Source organism: Octopus bimaculoides, chromosome 14, assembly GCF_001194135.2.
Source record: "Octopus bimaculoides isolate UCB-OBI-ISO-001 chromosome 14, ASM119413v2, whole genome shotgun sequence".
Taxonomy (NCBI): Eukaryota; Metazoa; Mollusca; class Cephalopoda; order Octopoda; family Octopodidae; genus Octopus; species Octopus bimaculoides.
Genome location: NC_068994.1, coordinates 47,491,130 through 47,506,129, shown reverse-complemented (window position 1 = coordinate 47,506,129; position 15,000 = coordinate 47,491,130). Strand labels below are relative to the sequence as shown.

The following is a 15,000-nucleotide window of genomic DNA, read 5'->3' as shown; positions in this document are numbered from 1 at the left end:
TGAAATATGCATGATAGGTGTTGGAGTGGCTGTGTGGTAAGTAGCTTGCTTACCAACCACATGGTTCCGGGTTCAGTCCCACTGCGTGGCACCTTGGGCAAGTGTCTTCTACTATAGCCTCAGGCTGACCATTGTGTATATATATATATATATATATATATATATATATATGTGTGTGTGTGTGTGTGTGTGTGTGTATGTTTGTGTGTCTGTGTTTGTCCCCCAAACATCGCTTGACAACCGATACTGGTGTATTTACAGCCCCGTAACTTAGCAGTTCAGCAAAAGTGACCGATAAGATAAGTACTAGGCTTACAAAGAATAAGTCTTGGGGTTGATTTGCTCAAATAAAGGCAGTGCTCCAGCATGGCCACAGTCAAATGACTGAAACAAGTAAAAGAGTAAAGAGAGAGAGAGAGAGATTGCCTAGTCTTTAGCTGGGAAAATTGAGTTAAGTAGTACAACATGAAGTTACAACTAATAAGACTCAATCCCAATACATTCTAGCTGGTCTTGACTCCACCTATGTGGATACTCTAACGATTTGGAGTGGTTTGTTATTTTTGACAGAAGTCAAAAATTCTAGTACCACACACACACACACACACACACACACACACACAAATACACAGATGTAATGTGTCATTTAACTTGCTTAAGGAGAAGCATGATGAAATATCTCTAGCAACCGAGGTTTGAACTCATCCCACTGTAGCTCAGTGTCGTCCAGCAACACTTAAACCACATTAGCCACATGATATTTGATGTCTTAGGCCCAACCTAACACAACCCCCAAAAAGCAAAACAAAACAAAAAAATAAATAAAACTGGTTTAAAAATATAAAAGAAAGAAAAATTTATTGGGTTCCAGAAGAACCTTTGCCACTTAAACTTGATAAAATGACAACAACAAAAGCAAAATATTAATAAAATAAGACAAGATACAAAGAAGAGAAATAAAAACAAGATAACGTAGGAGGAGGAGGAGGGGGAGCAAATGAAGAGAAGTGAGAGTAGATGGTTAAATAGAGAAAGAAAGAAACAAATAAAAACAAACAGGCGGTGGGGGAAAAGAAACGGGGGAGGTTCAGTTTTAAAAATGCAGGGAGAGAACATTGACAGTAAAGATAGATATATATGTGTATATATACGCACACGCACATATATACAAACATATACACACACACATACGTGCACATATATACAAACACATATATATATATACACATACACACACATACATGTGTCATGTGTATGTGTGTATATATATATATATATGAGTGTGTGCGGGTGAATGTATGTATATATATGTATGTATACATGTGTTTCTGTGACAGGTTAAAGAAGAGAAGACAGAGGATGAAGCAGGTGATGGAGGGTGTTATAATGAGTCTCTCTACACCCGAGCTTGCTGGACAAACACAAGAGCAAGGTCAAGAGTGCAGAGGTCAGAGGTTGGAATGTGTTGTATGAAATTTTACCTGTGAAATGAAGGATGACAATGAGCCAGGACATCACTAGTGCCTAGAAACAAAGATTAAGGAGAGAAACTTGAAGAATTTAAAATGGAATTAGCAACAATGGTGATGTTAATGATGATGATGATGATGACAATAATGACAATGGTTTCTTATCAGAGCAAGGCCACACACTTTTAAAGGAAAGTGATATAAATCAATTGAATCAACTCCAGTTGTAGCTCTTTAACCCCAGGCCTGTTTTGATCGAGTAGGCCTATGATGAAAAAAAAAAAAATCAAACCTTCCAGTCATGACCCCCACCACCTCCATTACCTTGTTTTTCAGATGATGCTACATCATCCAGTATGTGCATTGTTTTTTTATTTTTTTTTTTTTTTAAAGATGGTGGTGCATGATTCAAGTGTGATTTTTGGTTGCTATTTTTAGCAAGCTCATTTGCCTATGGAAGCAGCTCTTCCATTATGTTTATGGTACTTTCTACTTTAGTTACCAAATCCACTCTGTCCCATCTCAATCAAGAATGGTTGAAAGGTAAAAATATACAAAATCTTTTAAATAAAATATAAAAAGTATTAAAAAAATTTTATGTTGAACTTGACAAGAATTATTTGATATATATATTCTTTTTTGTTAGTGAAGTCTTGAGAAAGGGGGAGTACTTATAGTCTTTGCAAGCCCTTCCAGAACCTAAAGACATGCAACATAACAGTGTAAGACAGGAGATATGATGATCAGCTGTTTCTGCATATCATAATAATAATGTTGTTTTATAGAAAATTACTATTTGTAAATTTCTCAATGAGAGATATTCAGCAATAGTACTCTAGAATGAAGATTATTTACCAAGATAACTTAGCAGTCCTGGTTTAGGTGTCCCTTTTTCGAAAATATAAGGACATAGATCATGTCATATAGCCAGCTGGAGACGATGTCTCCTGGGGCTAAATTACAGCAACATTTGTCCTAGACCAGGACTGCCATGTTATGTTGGCAAATAATCTTTACTCTAATGTCTTTTAACCATGATGAGAAGGCACGTGGCTTAGTGGTTATGGCATTTGGCTTGATCATAAGGTCAGGAGTTTGATTCCTGGAGGCACGTTGTGACACTTCATTTTACGTTGCTTCAGTCCACTCAGCTGGCAAATATGGGTAGTACCTGTATTTCAAAGGGCCAGTCTTATCATATTCTGTGTCATTCTGAATCCCCCTGAGAACTATGTTAAAGGTACACGTGTCTGTGGAGTGCTCAGCCACTTGCACATTTATTTCATGAGCAGGCTGTTCCATTGATCAGATCAACTGGAAGTCCTCGTTGTCATAACCAATGGAGCACTAGTCAACATTGATGTTGACTGAAATAGCACTGACTCATTGGGTCATGTCAAACTGTCCGACCCACACCAGCATGGAAGAGACACCTCAAATGATGAGGATGGCGAGGATGCACAAGGCTTGAAATTTTGGTTAAGGGAACAGTCTCCTGATCCATTAGCAAATGTGGACATAATTATTATTTTCATTTCACTTCTCAGTGCTCATGATTTCACTTTAATTCTGTAAGGAAGGACAGCAATTTGTTGTCAAAGATCACACAGGGTCTCTTTTTGTGATACTTAACACCCAAGTATCAATAACGAGATCCTAGCTGTCCCCAATAAAGCAGTTTTCTGCCTTTATGTCAATTCCAATTTCCCCAACATATTTCTCAAACCTGGTTGTTGTTATTATCAGCACAACTGTGCTTGAGTTCACTTGCACTGTCTATTATTTCCTCTCCAACATTTCCTTTAAGGACTACTCAGAGGCAGAAGTAAAGCCAATGATTTTTATTTATTTTGCTTATATCAAAATTTGAAGAAGATATTTTAGATGAAAGGTGTCAACTGGCAATTAGTTAAAAATAAATTGTTATATATTTTTCTTTGCTTCTTCTTGGTCAGATACCATACTGTGAGTGATATGTGTTGATTCAAGTCTCTGTTAGGAATTAAAACCAAGACTTGTGATTTTGCAAACAATGTCACAAGGACAACAATACATTTTATTATAATTATTATTAATATATTAATCATTACATAACTTATTGTTTCCTCAGCCTATTACATGACTCTAAATTCAACCCTGCAAACAGATATAACATTTACTAATTAATATAATTAGCAAATGGTATCTGTTGGCAGCTCTTCTTGCAGCTGTCAATAGGTACTATTTGAAGGTTCTTACAAGAACTCACTAACAGTACATATTAACAGCTAGGTGGACAGTACCTTCTTCTATGGTACTTATTTACAGCTTGGCAGACTGTACTTTCACTTGGCACTTATTCACTTTTAGGCAGAATATACCTATGTATGGTTTCTATTTATAGTCAGGTGAACTGTGTTAACTAAATGTTACAGCAAGATGAATTGATCTACTAATGAGTCAAGTGTTTTGACCAGGGACACAGTACCACACCAGTGATGTAATGTAGCCTTACACTCCCTCGGAGACATTGTCGAATTCTCATGTGCCTCAGTCAGCTGTGATTATTTCTTGTTTTATGTTGTTTTTGTAGTTTATAATTAGGTTCTATTTTTACATCAAAGTAGAAAAAAAAAAAAAATTCAAGAAAGAGAAATCAATAGTTATGAAGCTTACCTGTAGTCTGGCATTCTAAAGTAATCTTGAGGAGAAGCTGGTGAGTTAGAAGGTAACGAAGCGGTAGAATCTAAAGGCAGGTCACTGTGATCTTCTGAAGGATCTTGACTGGGGTTCTGGGGTTTAGCCATATCACACCATTCATACAATGCAGGGGAACCAGTTGCAAAGGGGTCATCACTGTTACCACCTTTATTTCCATCAAGAACAGGGGCAGGTTCTGCTGTCTTGCTCACTTCTTTATTTTCAGCTTTGATATTTGTGGTTTCAGCTGCATTTTGTTTCTGACCAGAAGAACTATCAGTGGTATTTGAGTGAGTCCTTTCTTGTTTAGAATTCGGTGACTTTAGATCATCAGACGTGGGATTTGGCTGTCCCCATGGAAATAGGTTGAAAGCACTTATAGTGGGTGTATTTCTATATGCAGTTCCTCCTTCAACATTAACTTTACTTTCAGGTGTTTTACTTGATTTATTTGGAAGCAGAAGCTTATCAAAGAGTTTGATAATATCAAAGGAATTAGCAGATGGCTGACTTTCTAGTTTTGGCATGGAGGATTTAGGACCAGAGCTGTTATTAAAGCTGTTTTTATTATCAGATTTAAGTTCATTTGTTTCAGACTTTGACGGATTTGCTTCACAGTATTTATCTAACACTTCTTGTACTAAACTTTCACTTGCTTTGTTTGAAGATGTTCCTTTTCTAGAAATTTCTTCATTCTTCAGGCTCGTGTCAGAGTGGGACTCTTTTATTGAGTTAGAAGAATCTGGTTCACTGTCAAAACTGTACTCAGTCAGTTCTTTTCTGTATGGTTGTTTGCGTTTGCTGGTGCCGATTCCCAGAAACTTCTGTGCTATGTTGGAGACTGATAGTGAAGATGATTGCTCAAGATCACTGGTTTCACTAGCATCAGGGAAAAGCTCATCTAAAAGGCTTTGACTTTGTTTCTCATTGTCTGTATTTTTAGAGTCCTTTGAGCATGTTGATGTTTTAGATTCATCAATCCTTTCCATTTCGGTGATTGATTTTACCTCTAAAGGTGATTCAACATTAGATCCTAGCAGTGTGGAGTTACTTGTACTGGATACAGACTCATTGTCGTCATTACTGTTAGACAGTGGTAAAGAGTCTGCTAGCTGGTCCATATTGAGGATATCTTCTGTGACTTTATATTCTGATGAGTCTCCAAGTGTAGCTTTGGAAAGTGAGGTGCCCAGCCGTGAAATAGAAGGTGACACCTTCTGTGCAACATTGGCTACAACAGACTTGGCTTTTGGTAAGGCGTTAGCTGTTGAGCTACTCAACCATTTCCACGCTTTTGCAGCTGACTGACCTAAAGCATTCTCTTCAGATGCCTGGATTTTGACACAAAAGAAATAAAAAGAGAAAGGATTAATAATAAAATACATCTCTTTCTGATAATAAATAATGCATTTTTAACAAATGATTTTTAAAGATGAAATGTAGTTTTTTTAAATTAACAATTTCCTTTATTTTTGTTTAAAAGACTAAACTGACCATAATGGAACTCATATAGATACAAGTAGGAAAATCTAACTCCAAAATATTGGAAAACAAAGAGTCAAATTTATGCAGAAAAATTACTTAGCAAATTAATAGAAGTAGGAAAGCTTTCAAACAATGTAACCAAATTAGTTCTTGCTATAATGTATGTTTAGGATAGATAACAACTCTAACCCCAGAGAAAAATCTGTGCCCTGCCAGTGATAGAAGACTCATCCACACATATAAGGAAAATATATCTTACAAATCTGAAACTGTACCAAAGAAGCACCAGAAAATATCTAGATAGTGTACTGTTTTCCATCAATAACCATGTTAGAAAAGAGTATGATAATAAATAACATAGTATTAAAGTGCTACATACCTCTTCATATCTAACTGAAGGAGAGCTTAGCTTCATTGATTCCTCAGACAAACTTCCTGCAGAAGGTTCTGACAAAGTGGCACCACCTTCCCGTGACTGGGTCATATCGCCACTGGCTTGATTCTGGCCACTGCTGCCACAGACAAAGTCAAGATCGAGCTGGAATGGTAAAACAGACAAGGGCTGCAAAGAGAGAAGCATTTCCTCATAAGCATCACCCAGATCACTGATGTAGAGCTGCTGTTGCAGCAAGGCATTGGTGTTGTAAAAGTGACAGATGACATTGTCTCTGTGGCGCAGGTAACCTAGCCAGAAGTCCAATAGACGTGAACTGCAACAGAAGAATTACAGAACATAATTTTAGAGTCTGATTAAAATGATCATGATATGGCCAATAACAATAGTGATAATGAAGAGGTGATGATGACTATGATGATGATGATGATGATGATGATGATGATGATGATGATAATAATAATAATAATAATGATAATAATGGTTGTATAAACAATGATGCCAATTAATGATAATGAAAATGAGATAATAATGATGAGAATATAGGAAGATGTTAATGACAATAGTATTGATGGAAATAACATTAATTACAAAAAAGATAATGCTTATAATGAAGATGAACCTACTTCAACAGTGCAAAGATAAAAGCATCAAATCTGTGTTTGTTCGAAGACAGATTTGGCCTGTTCCTAAGCTCTTTCACAATGTCACATATTGCTCTGGTAGAAGGGCCTGAAGGAAGAAAAAACTGGGATTAATAATATACACAATTTGAATTCCAGTTAATTTACAATGAAACATCCTCTTCAAAAATACACAATGGATAAAATCTAAAGATAATCTTGGATTATTCATTCTTTGGATGCAGCACTATACTCTTGTATTATTCACTTAAGTTTAATTTCCATAATCCTTAGTTGTTGGTATTAATGCTTGTAATTATTCTGTAAGCACTTTAATGAATAGGTTAATAATTTCACACATGACAGTTGAGAGCAGCATTATACACAAAAATGCTAATTCAGATAAATATTTTAAAATAAGTCAGTGAGGGAGACTGCTTGAAGTAGCAGCAAACTCACCCTCACATTTAAAAAAAACAAAAAACAAAAAAAAACAAAGAAAAACTAGGTCATTTGGGATAATATAGGTAAATAGACATGGTCACAACTGGAGCACATTTGACAGTAGATCTGCTTAGTCATGGCAAAACTGGCAATAAACAACAGCTATTATCATAGGTAAAAGTTCACAAATTGCAGGTGCAATTATTTGTTTACCACATATGTGCATGTGTGGGCACTTTATTTCACGTTGCTCCATTTCACTCAACTGTAGAAATGAGTTGCTATGTCACTGGTGCCAAAGCTGTAACAGTCTTTGTCGTTCTCTTTGATAACAATGGTGGTGTGAAAAAGGGAAGTTGGTATGCATGGACAACTGCTGGTCTTCCATAAACAAGCTTGTCCAGACTTGTGCCTCAGAGGGTAACTTTCTAGATGCAATACTATGGTCATTCATGACCAAAGGAGTTTTACTCTTTGTTTTTACTTTACACACACACACACACAATTATACATACATACATACATGATTATTTTATTTGAGGAAGTAGTATCTATGACTTTATATTCTCTCCTGAGAAATAATAGTATCTGACTGCCACAGGTGTACAGAATATCCCAAGCATCACATCAATTGGTCCTTAAATGGAGTGGGGTCTATCAATATGTGCCATACAGACTTACTCACTGGCACTAGACTAGTGCAAGAATTTTTTCTTTTTTTTTCCAGTGAGGACAGCTGCATGCACATCAGACTCATATTCTCTTGTTCTCATACAATATGCCTAATAGCAAAATAAAGTCAAGACAACTGAGACTGCATAAGAATGCAGGAAATTGTCAAAGTAGCCAAAAGGGTCTCCAGACTTTGCAGTATCATCTAGTTTGGTGCATGTCCAGGCCATAAAATATCAATTTAGATGTTTGCCCTGCATTATGGCTCTTGACCCAGCAGGATGTGTTGGCACCAGCACTAGTTGTTCACAAATGGTCTGCTGTCTCTAACTTCAAAGCTGTAGTGATGAAGGCTATTTATTTCTTCCATGCTTCATTTGAATAAATGAAAACATGCCACTAAACATATTATTCATTGAATATAGATTATTTCCTTTTTCTTTTGAGATTATATATATATATATATATATATATATATATATATATATATATATATATGTATGTATGTATATGTATAATCTTATTATATCAGCTTGATAAAACAACTAATTCTAGCTGCTTATCGAAACAGAACAATCACAAACACGCATTTCATGATGTAACATTTATTCACGGAGATAAATGTAAAATTACACCCATATACACACAAAGCATAGAAATTTAACTGAGCTTTGATGGTCACTGACCTATGCCACATTTAAAACACTAATATTTCCTCATTGCCAGGCGTTCAGCCAAAGTTATACAGTGGTGCAGCAAGTTTGGTAGAATTACAACATTAACTAATAGGAGTCTTGGAACATTTGAAGAAAAGTGAAACAAAATTTGTCTGCATTGTTAACAATAGTTCCATACTGCAACACAGAAATGTGTTGGCAACATAACCACTGCAAAGTGGCAAAACAACATTGGTTTAGTAGTGTATATAAAGCTTAACCGTCACTCGCGAGTGAGTACAAACTGTTGCTTTCACTAATTGCTTTGTGGATGTAATTTATCACATGATGGTGATAAATTACCCATAAACAGGGGTGCCAAAGCAAAATACCTTACTGTGTTTATTATATCTAAGCTGTACATGTATACCCTTAGTACTCACCTCATTGAAAATGCAGTAAACTAGAGATTAGTGTGTGGAAAAGATACAATATAAAGTAAATTTTAAGAAGTGTATATGGATGGTGTGTGAGAGAGAGAGAGAGCATGTGAGCATATATTTACAAACAAATACAGTGTAAGAGAGAGAGAGAGAGAGAGAGAGAGAGAGTGTATGTGTGTGTGTGTGTGTGTGTGTGTGTGTGTGTGTGTGTGTGTGTGTGTGTGTGTGTGTGTGTGTGTGTGTGCGTGTGTGTGTGCACGCATGGTTGTGTATGAATGTGTCTGTATACTTTATTTACTCCACGATTAAGACCACAGCATGGTTTCAAGGCTGTATCCAGGTAGATATTAATCTGATTAGATATGGTGATCTTTAATGGATATTTCACTGAATATGCTGGGATTATCAACTAGATGAATACTGTTACAAAGCAACCATTGTATGTGTTTGAGTATGTATGAGTGTATATACACATGCATACAAATACACACTTATGTACACATATATACTCTCACAAACACACACACACACATTTGTATATATTCATTTGAGGCTACCGATTCCCCCATTTTTCATTTGCTCACTCTGTCTCACCACAAGTAAATCAACATCCCCAATAAAAATTAAGAAAACCTACAATTATTGAGCACATTTTTCTGTTTGTAAACTCAAAACACACATACATGTATTGGTTTATTTTTTCTTGTCAGAAGAACCACACACAGTAAATAACTATGAATAGCATTTGAATGAATCATCAGCTTTGAACAAATAAACAAACTCAGCTACCTGTATTGAGTACTCTTTCATTTACATTATTTACATTGGATGGATATGTGTCCTCATCTTGTTTGTTGTTACCTCAATGTTTCAGCTGATTTACTTTCCAGCTTTCATCATGGTTAAGAGCACGGGCAACTAAACCCAAGATTCCAAGTTCAATTCTAGGCAGTGCCTTGAATAAATAATAATAATAATAATAATAATAGTAACATCAGCCAAAAATACCTTAGGAATGAGAACCCAGAGTTGAGTTCGAAATGCCACCAGGACACCTGATGAAGGCTGGAGAGTAAATCAGCCAAAACGTTGTGATAACAACAAACAAGATGAGGACACATATCTGTCTAATGTAAATAATGTAAATAATGTACAGGATTCCTCATCTCTAAAATATAGAACAGTACTCTTTCATTTGTTTGCACAACCAAGGATGTTCACAAGGAATCCCTCCTGCTGTGCACACGCAGCAGAGACAGTAACACTACAGGAAAACAGAACAAATTAACTATGCATATATGTGTAATTACCTGGTTCTGCAGATGCTTCAGCTACTCTCCACACTGTGATATGGACTCTCCCAAATACATGCAGACCAGATTCATATGACTTCAGGCCATTGTTAATCACTTGAGCTACAGCAGGGCACAATCGGGATAGCACCAAATCTCCAATTTCAGGAGTTTCTACAGAACTGCCAAGACGAAGCTGAAAATCAAAAAGAGAACGGCAACTGAAAGATTCTGTTTTGTTAGACTGGTACTACAAAGATTAGACTAGTTTCTTGTGGTTTAGCTCAGCCTACTATAAATAGAAGGTAAATCTGCATAGTGTCACATCCATCTGTCTTAGAACAGAATTGGATAACTTAAGTCTCAGAAATATTGCTTACAAAAATGTGATGGTCTCTGCAGATAGTCTCTGTTGATCCCACTACAATTGGACCAGGATTAATTAGGCAGTAAGTAATTAAATCTACCTTGGGTATTACTGGAGTTTGAATTAACCATTTTGTTACCCTATTTCTGTTGAAATACATGAATTTTGTTTCAATTAATTTTGAGAATAATGAAGTAGAAAAGAAAAGGAATTAGCATTTGATAGAATACCTCGGTATGAGTGTGTGTGTGTGTGTGTGTGTGTGTGTGTGTGTGTGTGTGTCATGGACTCTCCTGGCATAAACAACAGATGAGGGTTCTGCAATTTCTTAATGAACAGCCAGCACAGATGATATGTTTATTGTCATCAACATCAACTCAACATTGTCTGCACAGGTGCATGGTGTGTCCCATGTCAAAGTGATTGCAGAGCAATATGAGATTAAGTTATTTTTGCTCAAGAACACAACACACTGCCTAGCCTGGGAATCAAACCCACAACATTGCGATTGCAAGTTCAACTCCCTAACCACGAAGCTACATACCATCACTTACACACACACACACACTACATTACATACTATATGATAACAGTAATTGATAGACTGGTGACCTGATATACTAACCTTATCAAATGGATCTTTGCTCTTGGAAAAATGATCAACTAAAGCTTCTGCTGCTTTGGATACCTCTGCTAGCATGGCTGAAAAAGAAATGACATTTGTATGTGATATATGATTAAGATACAAATTAGTGTCCAAAGGTAGTGCTTATAATGTCTTCATTATTTATATTAAAGTTTACACAGCAATACATATCTAATACAATATCCTCAATACAGCTTATATGTTGGAAGTATATAGAATTTTATATTTATGTGAGATTACTTTATAACTTATTGACATGTACAGTCATCAAAAAGACTGACTGAATCAGATTGTAGTTCTGAGTATGTAAACATTTATACACACATACACATTCATTTGTTTGCCTTTACATCTGTTTTCCATGCTTGAAGTCACACCTGCATCCGCACTGTCAGTGTTAGCCAGAAACTAACCAATTGATAATGCAAGACAAAGAAAAATGACCAGCTGACCATTGACTGTATAAGATAAGCGTCAAGAAATTGACAGTACCAGATCAAAGTTAACCAATTAATAGTAGGATATCAATGTTGACCAGCCAACAGTGACAGATGAAATTAGGCCAACTAACAGTATTTGACCAAAGTTAATCAAATGTCAGTGAGATCAAAATTGACCAAGTGACATGGTCAGAGTAAATTTGACCAATCTACAGTGATGGACCAAAGTTTACCAACCAGCTGTATTGCAATGAAATTAGAATTACAATTTGTCCCCCAAGACTGATAAAACTAAATAACAAATCTAAAAACCATAGTTTACCAGATTTCTTCTCCAATTCTTTCTTGCCCATTGATCTAGGTGGGGTTGGCGGTTGGTCCCTGTCTTCTGACCCCTTATCTTTGCCAAAGGTTCCTTCAGCTGAATTTTGGTTTTGGTTGTGTATATCTCGAGGAACCGGGAAAGCTGAAAGAATAAAAAACACCAAAATGATAAGAAATAAGAAAACAAAACAAAAAAGAAAAAAAGAGAAAAAGCTAAAACATTAGATCGAGAAAAGTACAGAAGTGTGACATAATGAACTAGTAGACCCTAAAAAACCTATTTAGTGATCCACTACCTTCACCATCAATCTGCAATATTCTCTGAATAATAATAATAATAATAATAATAATAATAATAATAATAATGGTTTCAAGTTTTGGCAACAAGGCCAGCAATTTTGGGGGAGGAGTTAGTTGATTCGGTTGACTCCAGGATTCAACTGGTACTTATTTTATCAACCCTGAAAGGATGAAAGGCAAAGTCGACCTCATTTGCATTTGAACCCAGAATGTGAAGGCTGACAGAATGTTGCTAAGCATTTTGCCCAGCACAGTAACAATTTTGCCAGCTCACTGCCTTAATAATGATAGTAATAATAATTTCAAATTTTTGCCACAAGGGCAGCTTGGGGGAGGGGATCAAGTCGATTACATTAACCCCAGTGCGTAACTGGTACTTATTTGATCGAACCCAAAAGGATGAAAGGCAAAGTTGATCTCAGCAGAATTTAAACTCAGAATATAATGGCGGCGAAAATACCACTAAGTATATTGCCCAGCATGCTAACGATTCTACCAGCTCACCACCTTAATAATAATAATAGTAATAATGATAACAATACCGAGTTCTTTTATTGGCCACAGGGGCTCAAGACATCGGGAACAGCACAACAAGTAAAATATACGTAAAAAAGAAACAAACAAGAAAAAGTAAGATATTTACATCAAGTAAAATGTTGAGAATAATACCAACAAAAAGACATTAATAAATAGATAATGAAAGGCAATAATAGCATAGAACAACAATGTAGGAACATGTAGGAACTGCGGATCTTATTCAAGTATCTGAGTTGACTGAATCAACTGCATCCTAACCTTCCCTAAAATAAATGGCTTTGTACCACTAACGATGACCATTATAAAGGGGTAGAAAAAGAAATGCTGCTACCACCTCTCCCACCCTCACATGACCATGACCCCATGGCAAACATCACCACCACAAAATTAGTAGAACAAGACGAAGGACCTTATAGCATTTAGTTACATAACTATGCCTTCTGGGTTCAAATTCCACTCGAGTCATTTCAGTTTCCAATCTCTTCTCATACAAAAGTCAATAGGTCAAGTACCAGTAATACACTTCAATTTGTTTTGATAATAGAATCAGTAAGAGTGTCAAATGAACTGCTCGAATTCTGTTGGTATCAATTTAGCTTTTCAACTTTTTGATGTCAATAAAATAAAAGTCAACAAACGACTCATAAGCTTCAGTCTATTTAAGTTGGTTGCTTAAGATTAATGTCAAAAATCGATGTATATTATGTGTGTGTGTGTGTGTGTGTGTGTGTGTGTGCACATGTGTGTCTGTGCACGTGTTATTTATGTGAGATAAACAGACAACATACACAAACTTGTTCTGTCGTGTCTATTTTTCACACATAAATTAACATGTATTTGATTAACAACACAAAGCTATACTAAACAGTTTTATGTTGGTGTGCTGCAAAATAAAATAATGTTTGCAAATGCTATTTTATTACTGCAAATATATATATATATATATACATACAGACAGACAGATAGATAGATAGACAGACAGACAGACAGACATACAGACAGACAGACAGACAGACAGACAGACAGACAGACATAGATAGATAGGTAAATAGATAGATATAGATATATAAGTAAATGTAGAGATAAGCAAATTAAACAGATCATATTTATCTCTATATCATTTGGACTGTGTAAGTTGGACTATCTTTTGTTTCATCTATTTAATATACTTTATATATTGATCTGTCTAATTTGCTTATCCCTGCATTTACTCCTATAACCACTCAAGTTTAAATCTCTTGAGCACTACTAAGTGTATACAGAGAATATCTTGATCTCATCTAAGAATATATATATATATATCATCATCATCATCGTTTAACGTCCGCTTTCCATGCTAGCATGGGTTGGACGATTTGATTGAGGACTGGTGAAACCGGATGGCAACACCAGGCTCCAATCTAATTTGGCAGAGTTTCTACAGCTGGATGCCCTTCCTAACGCCATGTATATATATATATATATATATATATATATACACATACATACATACATACATACACACAAATACATGTATGTATATATACTCATAAATACACAGACACATGCATAAAATGTATGGTAGGTGATGGCATAAAAGACATACAATCATATTAGATGCACCCCAATTTCAACAGTACATATTCAGGAACAAAGATTTTAATGCATTAAATTCATAGGAGGCCCAGCTTTGTGTATAAGACGTGTGGTTTCTTAACAAAGTTTTGGGAAAAAGTGTGTTTTACATGCCATCAAACATGGCACTTAGAGCAAGTTTTATAAACATTTTGGTCTGAGAGTTAGCAGTAAAAATTTACATCCCGTGTGATTTATATTACTAAGTCAACTGATCAAAAGAGATCTGACAGCACAGTATTTAACCATGTGAGTGTAGAGTCAGCTGGGTTAATAAAACATTAATTAATTTCACAGAGACGCTTACAGGTTTAATATGGTGAGTGCATGAATGGAAGAGAGAACAAGCATGTGTCAACCTTGACATTCCCAGGTAGCATCAATGCTGCTCTCGGCACAACTGGAATGATTGATATTGTTCCAAGTCGCTGAAATTGTGATCTCTGGTTGATAGTTGATAAAGGGAGTGTTGCACAGTGCAAGCTTTATGCAAACTATTTATCAATTTATCTACCTGCAAATTTAGGTGAATACATTACTTACGTCTACTATTGTTTGTGCCTTTTCTGCTTTTGTATATACATGCATATATATATATATATATATATATATATA

At 35.7% G+C, this 15,000-nt stretch overlaps 1 protein-coding gene across 7 annotated transcripts in view; it reads right to left on the bottom strand.

The window, feature by feature from the left end:
* Positions 1-15,000, bottom strand: part of LOC106876396 (uncharacterized) — a 206,092-nt gene that overhangs the window by 10,522 nt on the left and 180,570 nt on the right. For 6 of the 7 annotated variants that reach the window (XM_014924922.2, XM_014924924.2, XM_052972843.1 and 3 more), the window contains 6 exons: positions 11,933-12,076; positions 11,150-11,226; positions 10,176-10,353; positions 6,654-6,759; positions 6,013-6,343; positions 4,125-5,479 (listed from right to left, as the gene is read on the bottom strand). In XM_014924922.2, the coding sequence (XP_014780408.1) occupies positions 4,125-5,479; positions 6,013-6,343; positions 6,654-6,759; positions 10,176-10,353; positions 11,150-11,226; positions 11,933-12,076 (2,191 nt within the window). Of the gene's footprint in view, positions 1-1,481; positions 1,525-4,124; positions 5,480-6,012; positions 6,344-6,653; positions 6,760-10,175; positions 10,354-11,149; positions 11,227-11,932; positions 12,077-15,000 lie in introns of all 7 variants that reach the window. The other variant, XM_014924925.2, reaches the window with a different exon arrangement.